The 21,208-nt window shown below is 44.3% G+C and overlaps 1 protein-coding gene across 1 annotated transcript; it reads left to right on the forward strand.

Annotated features, from left to right (window-relative positions):
• Positions 1–451: 451 nt before the first annotated feature.
• DACT2 (dishevelled binding antagonist of beta catenin 2) lies at positions 452–12,705 on the forward strand (the record flags this gene model as incomplete). The annotated part of the gene is made up of 4 exons (XM_084201949.1): positions 452–898; positions 6,648–6,780; positions 8,199–8,486; positions 10,907–12,705. Exons 1-4 carry the CDS (start codon positions 659–661, stop codon positions 12,703–12,705), a joined length of 2,460 nt encoding a protein of 819 aa, XP_084058075.1. The 5' UTR covers positions 452–658.
• Between the last annotated feature and the right edge of the window lie 8,503 nt (positions 12,706–21,208).

Consider the following 21,208-nt stretch of genomic DNA (forward strand, 5'->3'; position numbering starts at 1 on the left):
CAGGAGCCACCACCAGCCAGGAGGAGAAGGGATAGAGTCACAAGCCACGTTCTTGCGAGGGAAGCGTTGTTATACCCGCGAGCGGTCTTCGCACCATATTATCGCATCACTTTAATTTACACGCGGCAGCATTAGGACGACCGGCTCGGCTCCGGTCTCCGCAGCATCTCCGGGGACCGCTCCCGGCCGGAACGGGCGCTCTCACCCCGGCGCTCTGTGCAGGTTCGCCGGCCCCTGTCTCTGCCGGGAGAGGGCGGGCCCCCCATCCCTTTTCGCTGCTGGGGCGGAGGACGAGGCGAGGGCAGCCCCCCGGGCAGAGGCAGGGACGGGGATGGGGCAGGCAGGAGCCGCCCCCGCGCGGGGCGGAGGGAGCGCTGGGTACTGACTCCTCGCCCCGCGCATCCACCCGAGAGGTGGCCCCGGCGCTGCCTGGAGCCGCAGCCGCTTCCCTTCGCTCCCGCCCTCCCTCTCTCCCTCCCCCGTCCCCACCTCTCCTCCAAAACCGCAGGAGTCGCTACGGCTCCGCTTCACTCTCTCCGGTGCCAGCGGCGGAGGGGGGCGAGGGGACCTCAGTGCAGGCACGGCCCGGGGCGGGAGCAGCCCCGCATCCTCCCCGCCGCCCCCCTGCCATGGCCGGTGTCGCGGCCCAGCGCTGACGATGCTGCTAGGCGCCCCACGGCCGGGCGGCTGGGATCGGGGCCGGGTGGGCGAGAGGCTGCAGGCGGCCCTCGCCGGCCTCCAGGAGCTCCAGGTGCTTCGGGAGAAGCAGCGGGAGCTGGTGCGGGCCGCCCTAGCCATGCCGCAGCGGCCGTGGGCGGGCGGAGAACAGCAGCCCCCGTCCGCCCACAGCAAGGAGCACCGTCTGGAGGTCACCCTCTCCGCCCTGAAGGAGCAGCTGGTAAGGGACCGCAGCGGACGGGACGCCCCGCTGCCCGGCTCCGTGAGCCCAGCCGCGGTGCCGAGCGCGGGCGGACGGAAGCGCCCCTGGGCTGTCAGACACCCGGCCGCCCTTCGGGAGCCGCCGGCGCCGTGCCGGCACCGAGGGCTGGCAGGGCGCTGCAGCGGCCCCTGCGCTGCTCCAGCCCCGCCGGCCGCGGTTCCTCCGCGGGCAGGGGCCAGCGGGCGGGCCGCGGCGGTGGGGCGAGCCCCGCCACAGGCGCTGTAGCGGGCGGGCGCTGCCGCGGCTCGGGTGAGGCTCGCCCGGGCGGCCCGGAGCGGGCAGTGCCGGCGGCGGGCGCCGTGCCAGTGGGAGCGCTGGGGCGAAGTTGTTATCCCGGCACCGCTCATTCATCGGAGCCGAGGAGTAGGCGATGATTAACTTCAGTAATACAGCGCTCAGCTCTCAATGGCAGCGGCCGTTTGCATAGGAGATCAAGAGACACGCGGGCTGGGATACACCTGCATCAGCGCTCGGGGGTTTGGGTGGGCGTGTGCGCGCACACCTCTGCGCCTCCACCTGTGAGCGCGCACCCCTGTGTGCCCGCCTGCCAGGAAACGCTTCGTGGGACGGGAGTACTTTGTTCTTTCCACGGGTGGCGTGATCAAAAGGGAAGAATAACTGAATGCCAGACCTTGTAGTCGAAGTGCTGCACAGGCCACTTACACAGGGGTTTTTTTTTGAAACTAAAAAACAGTTCTGATTTGTAGCTGAACCGAGTTTCATAGCTGAGACAATAATCAAAGGGTAAAAGGCTTTAATCTCTAGTATAGGCAATTACACACTTCACTGAACTCAGATTTAATTCAGAATCCTTTCCCTTGCTGTACTGGTGCAGGCCTTGGCCCTCAGTTACCCATCAGGTGTGAAAAGAGAAGGGTTATTCACTCCCCGTAGGCAGCTTTCTCAGGCAGCATCTCAGGATTAAAATGGGCTTCAACCTTCAGGGAAACCTAGCCACCACTGTGTGAAAACACAGCAGCGGGCATATCTTGATTAAATTAAGAAAATACAAGACAAGTGGACAGCCAGCCACTTGATTACCCATCACTGATAATCTTAATTAATGGCTCTCCTTTTTTTTTTTTAGTTGAGCAAAAGAACTGAAGGCATTTATTGCCTGTTTGAGGCCAGTGGGGTAACAGAATCACACAATGAGCTCTGATCTTAGTGACTCTACTTCTTTTCATGTTGGCTGTTGTGCTGTAATTACTCATTTGTCGTAATGTTTTTCAAATAAAACACTAAAATAGAAGATTAATTTGTAAGGATTTTACTTGCACCTAACAAGGCTTTCCAAGAATGTGGGAGAAACTAGCCATTTAAATGGAAGGAAAAAGAGGCTGCCCTTTAATTGCTGCCCTTTAGAAATGCAGGAGTTGAGTGGACTCAAGAATAACTCTGCACACCTCCAGAGAGCCACGGATTTCACCAGTAGGTGCCAGTGCAATTATAGGAAACATGTCTCTTGGGATGCCTGGGAGGGAAGTGTTCATAAAGCTTCAGAAGAATGACTCAGAAGTGCATAAATCCAGGTACAGGTTCTTCAGCAAAAATACGGTTGTGCTTAAAGTAGTAATACAGAGTTCTTCTGATTGACCCGTGGCTGCTGGAGGCTTTTCAAACTGTCCTGTTCAGGCCTCCTGGTAGCTTTATTGGCTTTTTCCCCCTGCAAGTTGCAGATATGTATCTGAGTAGAGGTGCATACCTCAAATTTCCTTAATAGCAAAGTAAACCCAGTCGAAAACCGGCTTTTCACAGTCATTTTAGAAGTAGTTGACAGATCTAGGATCTCAGTGACCACAGGCTGAAAACTTTCCCAGTGACTCATGAGCAGTGTATTGCACTTAAAACCAATGAAAGGTCTGTTCATGATTGCAGGAAATGAAGTTAAAACCGAAAACAACAGAAAATGCAAAGCACAGCATTGCTCAAGGAGTGAAATATCTTCAGCAACAACAGCAACTGTTGTTGTTGGCCCATGGAGGATACAGTATGGGATTGCTGCTCTATAAACTTTCAGATGGAGAAACTCATTAACAGTGTAAATGTAACTTTTCCTTGCAGTGCACCTTGCTCCAGATTTCAAGGAGGACTGTAGCCCTGAGCTTTAGCATAGTCACAGTTTAATTCATGACAAGTTTGGTCCTCACTACATAAAAGGAGAAAGCTGTGTAAGCTGAAAGTGGCTCAAGGCATCTTAGCAATGGAAACAAGGTAGAAAAAAAGTCAAGCCAGGCTTCTTCTATAATGGTAGGGTGAGAAACAGGAGAGCAGAGGCAGAAACCTTAAGGACTTGAGTCTGACTACTGGGAATAATAGAGCAGAGCCATCAAATGCCGTAGACATCACTTGTGCATGCCATTCCAGAATCTCAGTCTCTTCCCCAACAACAATTACCAGAGACAGTAATCAGCTGGCCTTCTAGCACTCTGCTGTAGGCAGTCTGCTACCCCTAACAGTCATGCCCTTTTTTGCCCTAACCAGTGGCTCTTTTTGGTGGCCAAGGTCTTTTCTGGCAACTGCAAATTACTACAGCACAGGTGGGGTCAATTCTGTAGCAGAAGAGGAGCTGAGTTAAGTGATGCCACCCACTATCAGAGATCCTGAAGGTGCTAAACTTCTCTTAGCCAAACATCATGGTGACAAAGAGGAAAGATGCAAATTCAGGCTAATGCAAAGAAAGAAATCTATGACTGCTGTCAGTGTAGGTGGGTATCGAAGGCTGCAACATCCAGTATGTTCTCAGCTCTTTCCTCAAGAGGACATGTTTATAAACCTTATTTTATTTGAATCTGATTATTTTGTTTTGCAAGCTTTCAGGTGGTTTATGATGTTATAAAAATGTGAGAAGGGACACATTATACTGAAGAGATAAAAACAAACAGTTGGTACCCTGCATTTTACACGGGTCTTTTTTTCCCTTTAGGTAGTTTTAAATAGAAGAAAACATCTTTTAAACCAGGGACTTTATTTTTTTTAAATAACAAAATTTTGTCAGCTGAGAGAAAAAAGTCCTTCTGGAAGGAATTTACCTTTCTCTATTACAAGTGTCTGGGATAGATGATAGTAATTTCCTGATGCTGCTTTGCACCATCAGTTACAAAAAGACCCATGTGTGGGCAAAACTAGAAAAGAATACTGTGTCTTGTGCATTCCAGAATGAAGTCAGATTAATAGAATTATAGGATGCTCATCTATAACCAAGAAGTGTCAATATCTTCCCTTTGACTTTGAAGAGATTTGTAGTTGAGAAGAATAGTCAAGTATGACCAGGGGGTTTTGGTGCCTTGATTTGGGGTTCCTGCCTGTCTTGGTGTAAAGGAACCTGCTTTTCAGAGGGTGTTCTTCCTTCTGAAAAATGGGTGGTATGATGATACTCCAGATTTGCCTCCCCAAAACTGTAGTCCATTGATAGTACATGTTGATTGGGAAAGTTTGGTCCCACACTGTGCAGTGTCCAGAAGTGTTCACAGCTGCATTGCCCAAAGCAAACAGATGGTTTTACCTGCAAGGTTTTGTCACATGTAAAATTCATGTTGTGAAGAGAGGAAGAGTGTGTTTAGGGGTTACTGTTTTGAGTGCTGCCCAGTGTGGGTATTGGAGTGATAACACCTTGAAACAAACACACCGGAAAAGTCATTCTTATCCAAATGGTCTGAGGAATGCCTCTCTTCTTAGAGCGCAGAAGTAGTTAACTGAAAGATCAAAGCTGGGTCAGTGGCTGGAAACATGAAAACCCAATGGTGTGAGGCACCATAAAAGGGTTAAAAACGATGATGTAAATCATGTGTGCTGGTTAAAATGCTGTGAAAGCGCAGACAGAACCTGGAGGTATAATAAATAATGTTTGAATACCTGAGAGCCTTGTGGCCTCTCTGTCATTAATCAGAAACCACAAACTGAGGGATTGGCTGGCAAAACATTAATCATTAAGCAATTAATTCCAGCCATGGAAACAAAACTTTGTGATTTCCTGAGTAGGTGGGATTGAAGAAGGCATGGCATGGTTTTGCTTTTTTACCACGAAATAAAGAAGTACTGAGGAGGTCATACATCCATCATTCAGATGGAATAGAAAATCTCCTTTATTATCCATTTCTTCCCTTCTTTTTTGCTTATGTGAAACAGGAAGAGGGAAATCAGGAAAAATCACTGGATTTCCCTAGGAACCAATAATTAGCCTCTTGAGTTTAAACCTTTCTAGATGTGTGACTCTTAACAAAAAGGGGCTTTATTTCTTGTGTCTTATATGTTCCTCCAGTCCTCTTTAAAAGCATGCTAAAAATAGATTTATTTTTTTTTCTTCTCAGCAGCTTCACCAGCCTCAAGAGTTCTCTTGTGAAACTCAGGGCATCTGTATTTTTTTTCCTTACAATTTCCAATAATTTACTAATTACCTTAGGATCTTAGCTTTTTTTTTTTCTTTTAGCATTTATAGCTATGGAGAAACCTATGCAAATGTTAAAAGCTGAATAATTCATACAAAAGGAAGGAGGTAAAAATGTGTGCATACTGATCTTGATTTTCTGCATATCATTTAATTTTAAGATACTTTAATTGGTTTAAGGGACCTAGATTTTTTATTTTTATATATTTGAGGTTGGAAATGCTGCTAGAACTTCCACTTGTGTTTTTAAATATGAAATGTGCACATAAAGAAGAATCTTAATAATGTTTTTCTTACCATTACTGAGTGGAAACCCATCCCCTTGAGGGCTTTGAGCACAACTTTACCACCAACTTCAAGAGACCACCTTTCTATAAAGTACTGTAGGATGGATGGTGAGGTGTGATATAATTAGAAGCTGCCTAAATAGTGACAGGGCTTTAGATAATTTGCCAGGTGCCACGTGAGAAGTTTGTGACAGAAACCACCTGTGGTTCTTTGGCTGGTACCTCATGCCTGGCCATCTGCCTTGCCAAGCTGACGGCATAAATACTGGGGGAGCAACTGCAGGAGCTGTTACCTGAGATCAGCCTGGGCAGTGATTGCAGTAGGCAACAGATCTAGCTGCTGGCTTCTGAAGGACTATTCACCATTTACTTTAAATACAGTAATTTCCCCACCATCTTCAAATGCCACCTTCTCCTTCCAGGAAATGGGTGGAGATATGTGGCCACAAGACGAGTAAGGAAAACCTGCAGTAAAATAGATGTAACAATTCTTGCATTGTATCCTTTCAACTCTAAAGATGTGTCATCAAAGCCAAGGGTTTTACTGGAGTGGGCATGCTGCCTTTGCTTGGTAGGGCAATAAGATGCCTCAGCCACAGTGGCTTCCTTTCATCTGGCAGATCTTAAGAGTTTGTGCAGACAATCCATAGCGTTTACATCCTCTTCTGCTCAGAGGCAGTGTATGGCAACGTGCAGAGCAATAAGGATATGTTAAGTTAAAAGACTTCTGTCGTATTTAGAGGTACAGTTCCTGCCATGGGTATAACAAAAAAGCCAAAAGTTAAAGTACCTTCTGAGTGAGTTTTGGGAACATGTTTAGCTGGGCAGAAGACAATATATACGGAGAAACAAAATGTTTTGTCCTTGTCTATTAGGTCAGTCTCATTACAGAGAGCCAATTACAACAGTCCCTAGCTAAGGAAAACACTTCATGAGAATAAATCTTGCTGGCACAGATGGCCTGAATTCACGCATTGCTGCTGAGATTCTAACTGTGATTATTCTTCATTTCTTCCTTCTTGCCTTGATTTAGTCTCGTTTGAGGAGACAGGATGTCGGCTTGAAAAGCCACCTGGATCAGCTAGACCAGCGAATAAGTGAGCTGAAGTTGGATGTCAGCAAGACCTCCAGTGAATACTTGGATAGTGACAGCCGGCCCAGCTCAGGTAATGTGCACTTGGCTGTTTATTCCCAGGAGTATGGTGCTAGGAGAATTGAAGAGTGTCAACTGCTAAGCAAAACTCTCTGTGTTATTTGGTCAGAAACAGTGCCCCATGGCTGAGGTGCATAATAGTCATCTGGCACAGAGTGGCTCACAGAGCTGCTAGGAATTTTACTGCAAAGTTGATTTAGTTGGAAAGTTCTCACTCACTCAAACAGTATTCTTTCTGGATTATTTAATTTTTTTTTCAATGAACCTTGTAGCCACACATGGAAGGAAAAGGAGACAGATTTACTTATTAATTACCTTGTGCAGTGTAGAATGACCATTGGTAAAATGGCTAGAGTACTTAAAAGAAGTAGAGACCAATATCAACACACTGCTTGAATCCAGGGAGGATTCTGAACCTTGCAAGGGCTTTGAAAATCACTACTGCAGGGCTCCTGTCAAATGAATTTATGTAGAAGCAAAACAGCACTATTAAAAGACACTGAGAAAAACTACCCCAAGAGAGTAAAGCTCTCATAGACAGAAAGATACTGGGTATCAGGTTTCTGGTCTGATTCACAGAGAGAGCTGTACTTCAGACTTTTATAGCTAGGATGTCTGTCAAAACCGGTTTCTGTTATCTAGTCAGACACAAGGAAAGTAGTTCTTTTAAAAAGAATTTTTGCAAAGCCTCAAGTCTTCAGTGAGACAAAGAGATTTTAATTTTTTTTTAATACAACATACAGATTTGTAGCCTGGTACTTAAAAGGCATGTAAAAAGTGCAAGTTTCTGTCGTGTGTTTAAGTTCAGGAGTTGTTCACTTAGGCACAGTTCAAAAGAAAATATTCCTTCTCTGTTATAGAGAGGAATAATAAAATTTCCTACCTTGAATTTATACAAAGCCCTTTTTAATGCTTCCACAATTACTGGAAATTATCTTAATACCTGGAGAGAGAAGATAGTCTCCATTCTCTGCCTTTAGACATTCCAGCTATCATAGACTTGGCAGCTCTGATCACGGGCTAGTTTTCCACTGTCCAATCTAACTCATCTAATCCGTGCTTTTATGCACCTAGTACAAGTTACAACAGTGTCAGAGGTCCCTGTCTTACACCACTTGCATCATAATCCCCAAAAAGATTCCCCAGTGAAGAACTGGGCATGATGGTGCAGCACTTCATCCCATCCCACCCTCAGAACTAAGCAGGCATGTGTGTGCCAAGCTGGCTCAGGGCCTAAGTAAATATGCAGAAGCCCAGTAAAGGTTAGTTGAATTAGAGTATACCTCTGCTATGTTACCTTAATAAATGATAATAAATTTAGGCTTGTCGCACATAGCAAATAAAGATTTATTTTATTCTCTGCACTTTTCTTCTACAGAGCATGTTTAGTTGCTGTAAATACAAAATATCCTATTTATTTTTACTCTGCAGGGTTCTATGACCTGAGTGATGGTGGTTCTTGCTCACTCTCCAATTCTTGCACCTCTGTGTACAGTGAGTCTATCTCCTCCTCCCACACCAGTCTCTTACCCAGCTCTCAACACCCTAAAGCGAGGCTCAGTGTGTTTGATTACCGACCCAAGTCTGCAGATGAAACTACTGTGCACACCACCAGCTTCCAGCAGCAGGGAGCCTATGCCAGCGATGGATGTCGGATTGCAGCTAGCAGAGATGTCTCTGGGACTCCTGCCAGGTCCAGGCCCAGGCCAGTTTCCACAGGTAATTGACAGCAGAGCTGGGTACTTCATTCAAGAGAAGGGCAGATTCCTGGTTATTGCTCTTAGGACCTTATTGAGTCATGTGTAATCAATATATAATTCTCAATTTCAACGCACAAAGTGAGAGCAGATCAAAACCGCAGAGCCAAACCATTTACTGTCCCACTTCCCCGTGTCTCCATATTCCAGATACTTTTAAACAGTAACAAATAAGAGAATTAATCAATTATAAATATGTGGATGAGACAGTAACAAATACAAGGACCTATGTATTTAGAAATGAAAAAATACTCTAGTCTATGAGATAAAATTGTAAAGACTATTGAAATTTTTTTTAAGTTTCAGTATTTGAAATAGCTTGTGTGAAAGTGCAGGGATGTATGAAAGATTTCAAGAAAACTCAAAATTCCCTATTTACACAAATTAATGTTGACTCACACAATGACTCTTTTTCGAAATTTATGATGTACAGTTAGGGACAAAAAATGCCAAAAGTGAATTGACTATCTAGAGAGCAGTCATGAGCCTTAAGGTGGGTCAGCCATGAATTTGCATCATACCTTCAACAAAATGGACAAGTCTATTAATATTCCAGCTCTCTTGTTTACCTTCCGTAAAGTGACATCATATCGCTTCTTATCACAGATTCTTCCATAGCCTCAAAGCAATCTGGTGTTAGAGTGATCCAGCAAGATGTGTAGCAGTTCCATTATAGAAACAGGGAAGCTATGAGGAACATCATTTCAAGTACTGTGCCACTCTGGAATCATTCCCACAGCTACTTGGCCTGAGCTTAACTCACCTCTGGCTTGCTTGGAACAGAAACAAAGACCACCTATTCTATACTTAGGTGTGTAGGCACACCTGAAGGGATGACAGCAATTACAGCATAAAGGCAAAGTCTTCTCAAGGCTTGTCAAAGGCTGGGGATGAAGCTGAGCTCAATGACCCATGGCTTCCATGTTCAGATTGCAGACATTTTGCTCTCTCAGAAACTTTCCTGCCTTGAAACATATTGCTGAGACTCCAGGGGCTTTATGTTTGTTTTTTTTTATATAGACTAGCACAAAAAGGGATAGCTGATACTGAGCAGGTATGTGGGAGAGAGACTGCAGACCTCCTTCAGCCCTTCTTCGTGGCTAAAGCCTCTTACTTATTTCACAGTGAAAAACAAAAGTAATGGGGTAGTAGTGGGTATAGCCTTGAAGAAACAAATCTTATAAAGTTGACCACATTGCAGGAGGTGAAGCAAGATTTTACTTCAGAAAATTATCATTTGGAGAGGGGAAGAAATTTCCCTTTTCCCCTCCTTAGAGAAAATGGCAAGTACAGACCAATTGCCTTTTCTTTCACTGGCAAGCAGAAAGCTTGCCGAGACATCGCAAGCACAACATATTTTTGACTCTTTCCTGGTTTGTTTGCAAAAGAGCACAGCATTACACACTGCCAACAATTTCCTAAAGAATTTTCATTATGAACTTAGGTTGTTAGGTTGTCATCCTAACCTTTGTTGCGGCAGGTCTGTGCATAGGTAGGACACTGCAGACCACCCCAGAATTCTGCAGTCCTTTAAAAGCTTGCTGTGACAGGACATTAATAGTCATCGTGTGACTATTCACATAGTTTGTGAATGATGTAGTTAAATGGGATGCTTGAGGTTCGTGATTGCATGAAGCACCCACAAAATTGGTTAGCTGAGGATTTGTTGGCACTCAAGTCCACACTGTAGTACAGAGAAATCCAAGCTAACTGGTTCCAGAATTCTTGCTCCCAGAGGTAACACAGCGCCTTAGTGCTCTGTTGAATGACATGTCTGGATGGAACAACCTTTCCTCACACAAGAATACAGCCTCTCCTCTCTGTGCACAGGGGATGCTGCTGGGAGGAGGGTGCTACAGTCAAGAAGAGTAAATTACAGCACCCTTGACTCCAAAATAGAAGAGATAGGAGTTGGTGTCTATAAATGTCATCTTCAGGGACTAAGCTTCCCACGTGCCTGAGTAGTTAGCCTTAGATTTTATTCCTCTGTGAAAACAAAGATTCTTCAGTTCATTCTTCTATGACTTCTCTGCTAAGAAATAAAAATAATCCCTTGTTTTTGTCTAGTTGGGTTCCTGCATTTTAGAACTTTTTTCTATATGCATAGATTTACTTTCATCCAAGTAGCACAGTTTAAATTTCCTGCAAAGGTAAGAGTTTTATTATTGGCATTAAAAGGCATTTTAAATTCTGTTATGCTTAGGTGATAAAAGCTTTGAAGTTATTCGTTGACCTTGGAAGACTGAAATTACTTTCTTCATCCATGCCACTGATTTTAGTAAAAGCTATCACATCTCTCTGATATAGCACTTCTGGCATGAACTGGGTTGAATGTAATTGTTTGTGGTTTAATTAGGTTGTTTATTTTCATCCACCATACAGGTGACTTGGAAAGACTCGTTCCAGCAGACACTAGATTTCAGAAAGAAATGGATCCCAAATCCATGTTGCCTCTGTGCCATAATGGAGACATGCACTTGCTCAGCATGGACCCCAAATTCCAGAATGACCTGGTCTCCAAGAACGGCATTGATGTGTATCCTTACCCAAGCCCCCTCCATGCAGTGGCTTTACAAAGTCCCCTTTTCTCCCTGGTGGGAACATCCCCAAAATCAGACTTCCAAGCTCCTCCCAGCAAACCTATGCCTAGTCCAACAGGTCCCAGCTTGATTAAGACTAGGCCAACCACGGAGGTCAAGCCAGGGGGTTACATCAATAAATTACTGCAGCTGACGAGGTGCAAAGGGAGCAGTGGGGCTGAGGCGGGTGAGTGGGTTTCACCGAAGAGCCAGCCAGCTGCAACGCACCAGAGACTCATCGTAACCCCCAGCACCGGTGGCGTGAAAATTAACAGCAGCAGTAGCCAGCTGGAAAAACAGACCAGTTCTCTGGAGAGTAACAAAGCTGAAGGGAAGCTGTCAAGAGAGGTGCCAGAGGGGGAATGTGCCAAGCAGCAGGAGACCATGAGCTGTATGAATGAAGAGCAGTCATCCACTCGGCCTGACACGGAGCCATCAGCTGTGAATAGTTGTTATCCTGCCAAGTCAGCGGCAAGGGGCTCTCCTCTGGCAGAAGAAACAGAGAGCAGCATGGAGAGCAGTTTGTCCTACTCACAGCTGTGTCAAGAGGACTCTAGCCCGGACACCTGGAATGCTAAAGCTGTCCCATCCAAAAAACTGCCCATCAAAAGGTGTGGCAATGCCAAATTGGCTTACACTGGGGGTCACGAACGAGTGGCACGAGCAGAGTTTGTCCACGCTCAGTTTGTCCCTGCAGAATCCCATCAAGTCCGGGTAAAGTTTGCCAGCTCCAAAACAAAGGCAGTGAAGATAAAGAGGAGGAACAGCGAAAAAGTCGTTCGGCCTGGGAAGCAAGCCTTCTGCGTGGAGAAGGTGAGAGGGACTCAAGGGGCCACCAAGCTGCCTGTTGAGTGGAATCAGCTCCAAAGACCACAAGGAATGAAGAGCCTCATGAGGAGCCCTTCGTATTCCGGTGACATGGCTGGTAGATCGTGCTCGGAGTCGAGCCTGTTCCCAGCGCAGGTCAGGCTCCCCACTGTGCAGTCCAGGCCAGAGCTCTACGGAGCCTCTGCCAACGCGCTGTATTCCCTGGAAGCAGCTTGTGCGGACACAGCCAGCAGGAAGAAGCAGCGCAAGTGGCAGTCCACAGTGGAGATCTCTGCCGAGGCCCAGCCGGCCGGCCTGTCTCACAGCTTCGGCCCGGGAGCGCCGAGGCAGCCGGCGAGGAGAGCCGGCGTCCCGCGCACCGTCAGCACCAGGGCTCGCTCCAAGGGGCAGCAGCACGGAGACGGTGCCAGGAGCGAGTCAGACCACTCGGAGTACTCGGCAGAGTGCGCCTCCCTCTTTCACTCCACCATCGCAGAGACCAGCGAGGGGGAGGTCAGCGATTTCACAACCAACCGGTTCGGGGACAGCGAGTCCAGCGAGGGCGACTGGGACGGCAGCAGCAACAGCAGCAGCCTTGCTCTTGACTATGCCGAGGGCGATGAAGGTGAGCTGATTTGGCCTGAAGGTTCAGTCAGACAATCCGTGACTGTCCAGGCCTCTTCCAGGCCTCTTCCTCCAGTGCCCAAAATCTGTCGCATCAAAGCTTCAAAGGCACTAAAGAAGAAGATAAGGAGGTTCCAGCCTGCCTCTCTGAAGGTCATGACCATGGTGTAAGGGAGGGCAAGCATCTATTTCTTACAATGAGACATCCTGCTGGCTCTCATGTGCAAAATAAAAGGACTCATGTGCAGAGAAAAGGACTTTCTTAAAGGAGCTGTGAATAATCCCTGACTCTACATGAGGGATCTTGTTTGTTAACGCCTGGACGTAAATGTCACTGTATGTAATTCCCTCTTGCCATTTATTCTGTAAATATGAATCTCTGTGTATATTCTGTCATGACTTTTTTTATTATCTAAAAGGGTCACCATGGTGAAAATGAAAACAACCTCCCCTGTAAGATTTTACAGGCAGGCCCTTGGTGTTTTTTTAACCATATGCACCCACAGGATCAGTCCAGACATAAAGACTTGCTGAGAAGAAAGTGTCCTTCCCTCTTGCAGTCTGAAGTCTGTATTAACCATCTAGCTGTTATTGTGGTCATATGGAAAAGCTCTGTTTCCTACATAATTTTATTTTATTTCAGATCAGCCATCCCATATCGTCTCCCAAACACTGGGAGGATGAATCTGTTTTTCCACAAAAACATAGTATGCTTAATCAAGAAGGCAGATGTATTTGTGAATGAGGACAAGACTTCAGTTTGCTTCCTTTTTTTTTTCAAAATAGCATAGGGTTGTTTTTTCAACCCCCCTCTTTATGATGTTCCATGTTATTGTTCATTTGTTGAATGGGTGAAAGAACATGAGGGCAACACTGTGGTGTGTGATTAGCTGGGACTGAGATAATAGCTTTGCCCCTGAAGTTGCAAACTCAATAAATACTATTTAATGTACTGAAAATTATGCTTGTCTGACTTTGATGTCTAAAGAAAATTATTCTGGTCTCTGATACGAAATAGTTCTGTGTTTTTATGATCACTGTGCAGAGGGGTTCTTTTATATTTTCAAAGGATCACTGTAGCTCAGTCAGAACCAGGATCCGCTCTCCCTCTACCTCAGGAAAGCTTTTTCAGCACCTACTTCTAAATGAAAGAATTTGAAAATGGTTTTTTTTTTGAGGACAGGGTAGTGCTTAACTGATTCACCTAAAGTGATGCAATTTTGTCAGAAGAAACTCTTAATTTAAAACATATATTTATGTACACGGAATGTGTTCTGAATGCATTTAAGGGCACTGATGTGAAGCTTTGTATCAGTGTCTAAATTGAAAAAGTCATTTTGTTACTTCTTCACAAAACTAATTTTTTGTGCTCAGACAAGCAGTCCTAATTCTTTCCTCTGAGGGCAGCAATCTGGGAGCTGAGCTGAAGTTCACCCTGAATTTACAAAAGAGCAGGTATTATCCTCCTACCCTCTTTCAGTGCTCAGTCTGAGTACATTCCTGGCCTAGGAGATGTAGGCATTACCTCATTCAGCTGCCTGAACTGGATCTGAAACAAAAGGTAAGTGCTTTGCAGAAACTGGGTAAAAGAGTGATTGTTTACTCCAAGGATTCAGTAGCAAACAGAAATATTGAAAGACAATTTCACCCAATACCTTCTATTTGGAAGCTATTTTATGTTTTGAAACCACTCAATTTTCAAATAATTTGTGGGAAATGAGAAAAGTAAAAGGTATGTAAAGTCATTTAATTCAAGTATTCTAACTAGCACATATCATCTTTACTGTAACTAGGAAAACATTACATTATAGTCAGTGGAATATGTTTGAACATTTTTTCATTGTTCCAAGAGTATTGGACGTAGTCACTCTGGTAGGATTAATTGGAGAAATTCACAGGTCTGGCAGTGGTTTCTTGTTCAGCATGTCTAGCAACAGAACAAACAAAATAGTGATTTATGCTTTGTTGACTTTCTACACCATGAAAGGATTCTTTTTTCCATTTACACAAAAGGTTTCATTTGGGGGAGTGTGTCAAAAGTTACATATGATCTTTTAATCCAGGGATTTTCTGTGTTGGGGTGGGGTTTATTGGTTAGATAGGAATTTTGAGGGTGTTTTTTTCATGAATGAGGAAATTGTTCTTAAGTAGAAAAGTGCTCTGGTAGGAGTGTTCTGAAACCTGGTAAAATGTGCCACCCAGTAGCTCCCTGCCTTTTTATCAGAGTAAGCTCAAACAATAAGTTTGTGGTCCCACAACTCAGTAAATCCCGCTTTAGGGCTGTTAATACTCCGTCAGAAACGTTGCCAGACACATGATGAAAGTGCTGATACAGAATGAACTCAGGCTGCCAATTCAAATGAAAAATGATGACTTAATTTTGTACTGACAGGTTTTATGCCAGATGAGGTATCATCACCTCTACGACTCACACTTTCTGCCAGGTCAGATACCTTTTCTCCACCCAGAGCCAGCATAAGCCCAACATAAAAGCATAAAGCTGGCCCAAACATCATCCTGTGCTTTGGCTAATTTGACAGAAATACAGTTATGTGCCCACACTTGATCCAGAGGAAACCTGTGGTGCTGGAGAGCCCCAGCAATGTAGAGAACCTGCTGTAAGGTGTTGAGGCATTGCTATGTGCAATGATGCTACTGAGCTGTGACTTTTTGTCAAGGGCAGGGCAGGTGGTGCTTCCCCTGTGTACTGCAGGACATTGGATGTTCTCCCTAGCACTGCCCTTTGGAAACACTGCTTTCATCTGCTGGAGCAGAAACTGCATTGGGACCAGAGCTCTGGAGGGAAGAAATAGGACAGTGCAAAACAGGGCAGAAGACTTGGCTGGCCAATGGTTCAGGTGTACTGACACAAAAACATGATAGCTCAGTGTACTGTAGTGTGCTTTGTTGGCAACTACACCAAGAATTTTGATAACCACTGGGTACAAGTGTGATGCCTCTGTTCATTGGAGATTGGACTAGCTCTGCTGACAGGACCCCAGAATACCTGCCACCTAAGCAAACAGCTGAAACATACTTAAAACCAACAAATGTCAATAAATACTGTGATGTGCTGTACTTTTATGTGTATGTACTAAACATCGTAAAACTACCATAAAAATATATTTTAGCCTCATCATGAAAATAAGGGATGCCCAACCATGGGATCATGGCCATACAAAACAGAGGTATTCACTGTTTGTTTTCCTTTTCAGAAGAAACCTACAAAGCCTTTTTACCTCACAGCCTCTTGTACTATAAAGGCCCAAGAGAATGCAAAAAATGTCAGTTGGTGATATAATTAGAAGTCTAGCACCAAACCTGATAAATTTTGGCAGTGAGAAGTTTGGCACTTTTACTGTGACTCGATTAGCAAGTGTATAGATCTAATGGCTGCTTCAGAGCACCTTTATGCAGAGTTTCTGTTGCAGGAGCTAACATCTGTCATCATCACTCCAAGCTCTAGTGAAACAAAATCATCTACTGCTGAAATTTGTGTGCCAGATCAGCAGTTTCCTTCTGTTCTAGGCAGACATTTACACTTCAGTGTAGGAGCAAATTGCTTCTAAACCACAAAGGAAAGAAAAGAAAGTAAAAAAGATAATAGAAAGGGAATTAAGGAAGCTTTAGGAGCAATTTGCAGAATAGATCATAATTATGATTTTAAAAACTTTAGTTAATCCTTTTATTGCACAAACAATTTTGGAACTGGATAATTACCAGTTTTTTGGCCTTGACACAATCTTAGATTTTGAAGTCCACATGCATTACCCAAACCATGGGATAGAGTCAGAGAACTGATGTTTTGTCAGAGACACCATCCTTCAGACCTTCATTTGCAATGACTTCTGGTCAGGCAGGGCACTGGGCAAAAGAAAGGCAGCTGTAAGTCTCAAAATCAGCTGTGGATGATTGTCATGATGATGAACTTGAGCCCAGTGGACCTTTTAAGGCTATGCTGGAGTCTTTCATGCTTTCTTCCCCATCCTAGTCTGGAGCTCTGAAGGTGAAAGCTGAAGGAGAGAGGTGTGCCAGGAGCAGCTGAAAGGCAGGATCTCTTTGGGGAGTGAGTTGCTGCCAAGAGGATGAAGCAGGCTGAGCATGGCACCAAAGGGCTCTGGTGGTTCCAGCCCCACCAGGCTTTGCTAGGTTCTTTAAGATCCTCTTGGGGCTGTAACCCAGCCCCACCGCTGCTCATGTGGCAGCGCTGTGATTTGGATGCTGCACTTGAAATACAGGCAAACACCAGCACCCAAAGCCCGCCACAAGCCCATCACTCATGAGCTACAAGATGAGGGAGTCCAACCCAGAGTCCTTCCAGACTACCAAGTACAAAATCCCCAGTTAGACAAAATGTGCAGCAAAATACGGCATCTGTGACTGCCGGCTGACAGGGAACAAGACAGCAGCATGCCAGGGAAGGACCATCCTACTGCTGCTCTTCTGAAGCAATAGCAGTGGCTTTCATTTTCCAGCCCCTTCTGAGCCCTTCTCAGTTCCACCGAGGCTGGAGGATTCCCTCCAGCTGTGCTCAGTGGAAGAGAGCAGCTCAGCTTTTAAGTACAGCCCCTCTCTGCCCTCCACACCACAGCAAAGCCTTTGCTCCTGCAGAGAGCTGTAGTTCCTAATGCTCCCTGACCACAAACTCAGTCCTCCTCACTGAACGTGCTCCCAAGGAAGCTGCCCTGACATGACCAGCTGGAATGACCGTGTGAAGAGAAGAACATCATTATTCTGGAACACACAGAGTCCTGTGTCTGAAACTTGCCTGTGAGGAATGCAAACAACCAATGACACCAATACAGAATCCAGGCAGTTTTCCAGTATCCTACATGGATGTTAAGGAAACCTGGAGTTCCACCATTAGCTGCTACTCTGTGCAGATAACTAATGTGATACATCAGCTACAGATGAAGAGTGATCAACAGGAAAATGCTCAGCTAAGGCTTGATTTTTGGTATATATACTTATGTTTGAAGCCATCACACTATGCCTGCTTACATTGCAATGCATAACATCAGCAGAATAACAGTTGAAATGAGCAGAAGTCCAGCCTCCATCAGTTCTATTAATTTGTGTGTTATTATGATAATAAAGCCTGAAGACTATTGTTAGCTAATACTGATTTATTTTTTTCCCCAAGCATTCTAGTGTTTGTCCTGTCTCAGCATTTGTAACTAGGCGTGGAGGGCATTAAATTCACCCATGACAATTCCTGGGAAGTCACTAGAGCTACTCCACAGATTCATTTATCCTCCTCATGCTGTTCTCAGGATGTCAGCAAGTGGGATGATTGGCATGACAGATGGAACATAAGGAAGATTTCAGACCTCACTTTCATTCTTGAAGGTGCTGTGGTCTGTGGAAGTAACTGTGTTTATTGCTGTCTCGGCTGGGGAGAATGCTGTTGCCATGTCACATCTGTGTTAGTGATGAATCAGGGAAATGGTTAGGGCTTTGCACAGTAATGGAATTTCATGTTTATTCTGGTTTTCAAAACACAAATGGAAAGAGTATCAGCAGTCTGCTGATCCTGTAAGCTACAAATCAAGAGGAGAAAGGCCACAGGTCAAACTGACCAGGCAGGGTTAATCAGGCAATGCTGAACACAAATTGTAATCTTAGAAGCCCCAAATGATGAATCTTAGTTCCAGTAGACTTGGGCAACTGGATCAGCTCAAAAGCTCTGTCAAATCATTCTGGATGCCTACTCCTCAGCCCAAGATGGATATGTCAGGCTAGCAAGTTGCTCTGAGGAAATATGCATTGCTGTGAACCTTCAGTCCTGCATTTACATACAATATTTTCTCTCCACTCCTAGTGTACCAAAAGTGATTTTAAAAAGCTAAAGGTTCTAACTCATGCAGTGTCAGTGTGTCAGGGTGTTGTTATATTTAAGACCCCACCAAATTCTTCTACAATTTGCAAGATGGAATGATATGGATACACTTACTCTCTAGACAACAAGACCTATGCTTCACAGGTATCCAGAACTTAAACTTGCATCCTGTAAGACAAGCTGTAGCATCAACAGTGAAGCTTTCCTTCAAGACTGTCGTGCCCACTATAATGCCAAAACACAAATAAAATCTTACATTTTCTAAGATTATTAGCTCATTCACTATTGAAAGCCAAAAAGTTCAATTATGAAGAGTTTAACCACTGTCTGGCTGTATAGAATTTGGCCTAAAATGCCAGTAGTATGGGTTTTTATGCACTTTTCTTTGTTTTTTACTTAACTTTCCCCAAAGAATACAATGAAGAGAACCATAAGTTCATTTTCATGCTCATTATTAGAAGGGTCATTTGACTTGACACACAGAAAAGCAAGAGCAGAGACAGTTGCAGTCAGCATGAAAATTGGTTGTGTCTTAAAAATGCAATACAGAAAGCCACTTTTTAACCTATTCGATGGCAAGAAAGTGGAAGAAGTTAATGTCTAGGGCATACACAGTTCCCCATTCTGAGATAAATTGAGTTAAACAATTCTTTATCTCAGATGCAATTTATGGCTACATGAAGGGCCACATGAAGATGAATTATTCCCAAAGGGAAGATTTTCCTGATTCTATACTGTGTGCTCACTAACTGTGTTGCTCAGCATCCTTCTGTGCATAACCAAATCAGTATCTGTTTTCTCCCCAGTATTTCTATTCCACTATGCATTAGTGGAAGAACAAGGTGCTTATCAACCACACTGTGACCTCTGCTGAGAATTTCACCTTGGCATAGAACTCTTATTCTTCATAAGGACTGAGGTTTATGAAGTTATTGCTTGAAATGGAAATTTGACACACATCTTCTTAGAATTAGATGTATATATAGATATTTGGGAAGAGGCAGTTCATGGAATGGATGGATGAGATCATGTCCACAAGTGGAATAAAAGCAGAAAGTGTTTTTGGACTACTTTGTGTCCTGTCACTGACTCTGACTGAATTTTCCAAAGAAAAAAGGTCACAAAACTGAAGAGGTCCTAAGAATGAGATGTTGGTGATTAAAACTAACACTGTGACCCTTCCCCTTTTTTGTTTGAATCACGTCTGCTGAAGTTAATGTCTTTGGGGATGGTTCTATTAAATCAGTCTTTGGAATGGGCTGAGTTTCTTGAAAATAATTTGCTGATTTTTTTGTTACATCAAGATTTTCAGGAGAGCTTCCTCTGTGCTTACCTTATTTAAACCTGAAATCTGAATCACCTGAAATGTACATTTAACTGTCTGTTAGAAATTTGTGACCCTTTTACTCCCTCTAACAAAAAAGTGGGTTTATGTGTCACATGTACAAATTACCTCTTATAAAATGGGTGTGATTGCATAATGGCCTTTCTAGCTCTTCACACTACATTTAGATTTGATGATTTTGATTATGTTTCATCCTGGGTCTCCTTTGTTGTCACTGGGGCACTGAAATTGATATAATACTGGTATGCCTACAACCCCAGGTTTATAACCAGTATTTATAGTGCACAGCCTGCTTCTAGAAGGTCAAAGAAAGGTAACTATGAATAGTAAGCCTAATGCCAACTGGCCTAACCACGCTGTACCACACTACGAATTTACATTACAAATTTTTAGAAACTCACAAATCAAAAAAGGCTGAAAACACACATGTTGTCTCCTAGGTGCCTGAGATGAAGAAGGTTTCAGAACAAATCTACAAAACCAGAAAAAAGAATTCCAGGAGAGCTGAAATGAGAGGAAAACAATTTCAAAGTCTGATGTTAAGTTACTACAAATCAAGGGGAAAAGCTCTCCACAGATGGTGTTAAATAAATACAGAGGACTGACACAGGCTACAAGATAGGCAGGGAGGGTGATAAAAAGGGACACTGTTATTATAGGAGGGTTAATAATTTTCCAGCTCTCTGGTTAGCATATAATCACAGCAGCCTCCCACATTAAGTAATAGTGTGTGGTTGTCAGGAAGGTGTGTGCACCATGGAAACATGCCAGGGTTAGGAGCCAAGGATCCCAAATGCGTTTGCATCATCTGCAGCCCAAGGCACTCTCCCAAGCCCATCCTTTGGTGTCAGCTGCCTGGGGGTCACCTTCCCTCTGGGCTGATCCTGCACCCCGACCCCTCCACCCAGCCTTCGTCACCTCCCTGGCTGCCATGCTGCCATGTGTCCTGTGCCTGCAGCCAAGAGCTTTCCACTGAGGATTTCCTTTTTTATTTTATTTTTTTTCTTTAGAAGAATCATCAGGTTATAAAATTTAACCTCAGAGCATGCAAAGAACTTTTAATGAGAAAATGTTTGCCACCTCACCTCAAACAGCCTGCAGAAATGTATTGTTATAACTCATGTTCATTGTTATGGTTGTCTCTGGGACATGTAATTTGGGGGCACTGGATGTTAACTCCCTAGAAAGCAAGGAAGCTACTGCAGAGAATGATCCAGCTGGGATTAGAAATCAAAACCTAAAAGGCCACAAACAGGTCCTCCACTGTCCCTTTTTTCAGGTGCAACCAAATCCTTCATGCAATGCAGCCACCACACATCTTGGGTGGTGCATCTGGAGCTGTGTAATGCAGGGGAGAATGACACCACTTAACAGCACCCCTCAGTGTCCTCACTCACTGCATCAGTTCAGCTCCTTGACATAAGTACATGTGATCTTCACCTTTATTAATTAGAGGAATATCAAGCCCTTTTTGGTTGGTATGAGACAAA

This window comes from Fringilla coelebs (assembly GCF_963513975.1).
Source record: "Fringilla coelebs genome assembly, chromosome: 3".
In the NCBI taxonomy this organism is placed as follows: domain Eukaryota; kingdom Metazoa; phylum Chordata; class Aves; order Passeriformes; family Fringillidae; genus Fringilla; species Fringilla coelebs.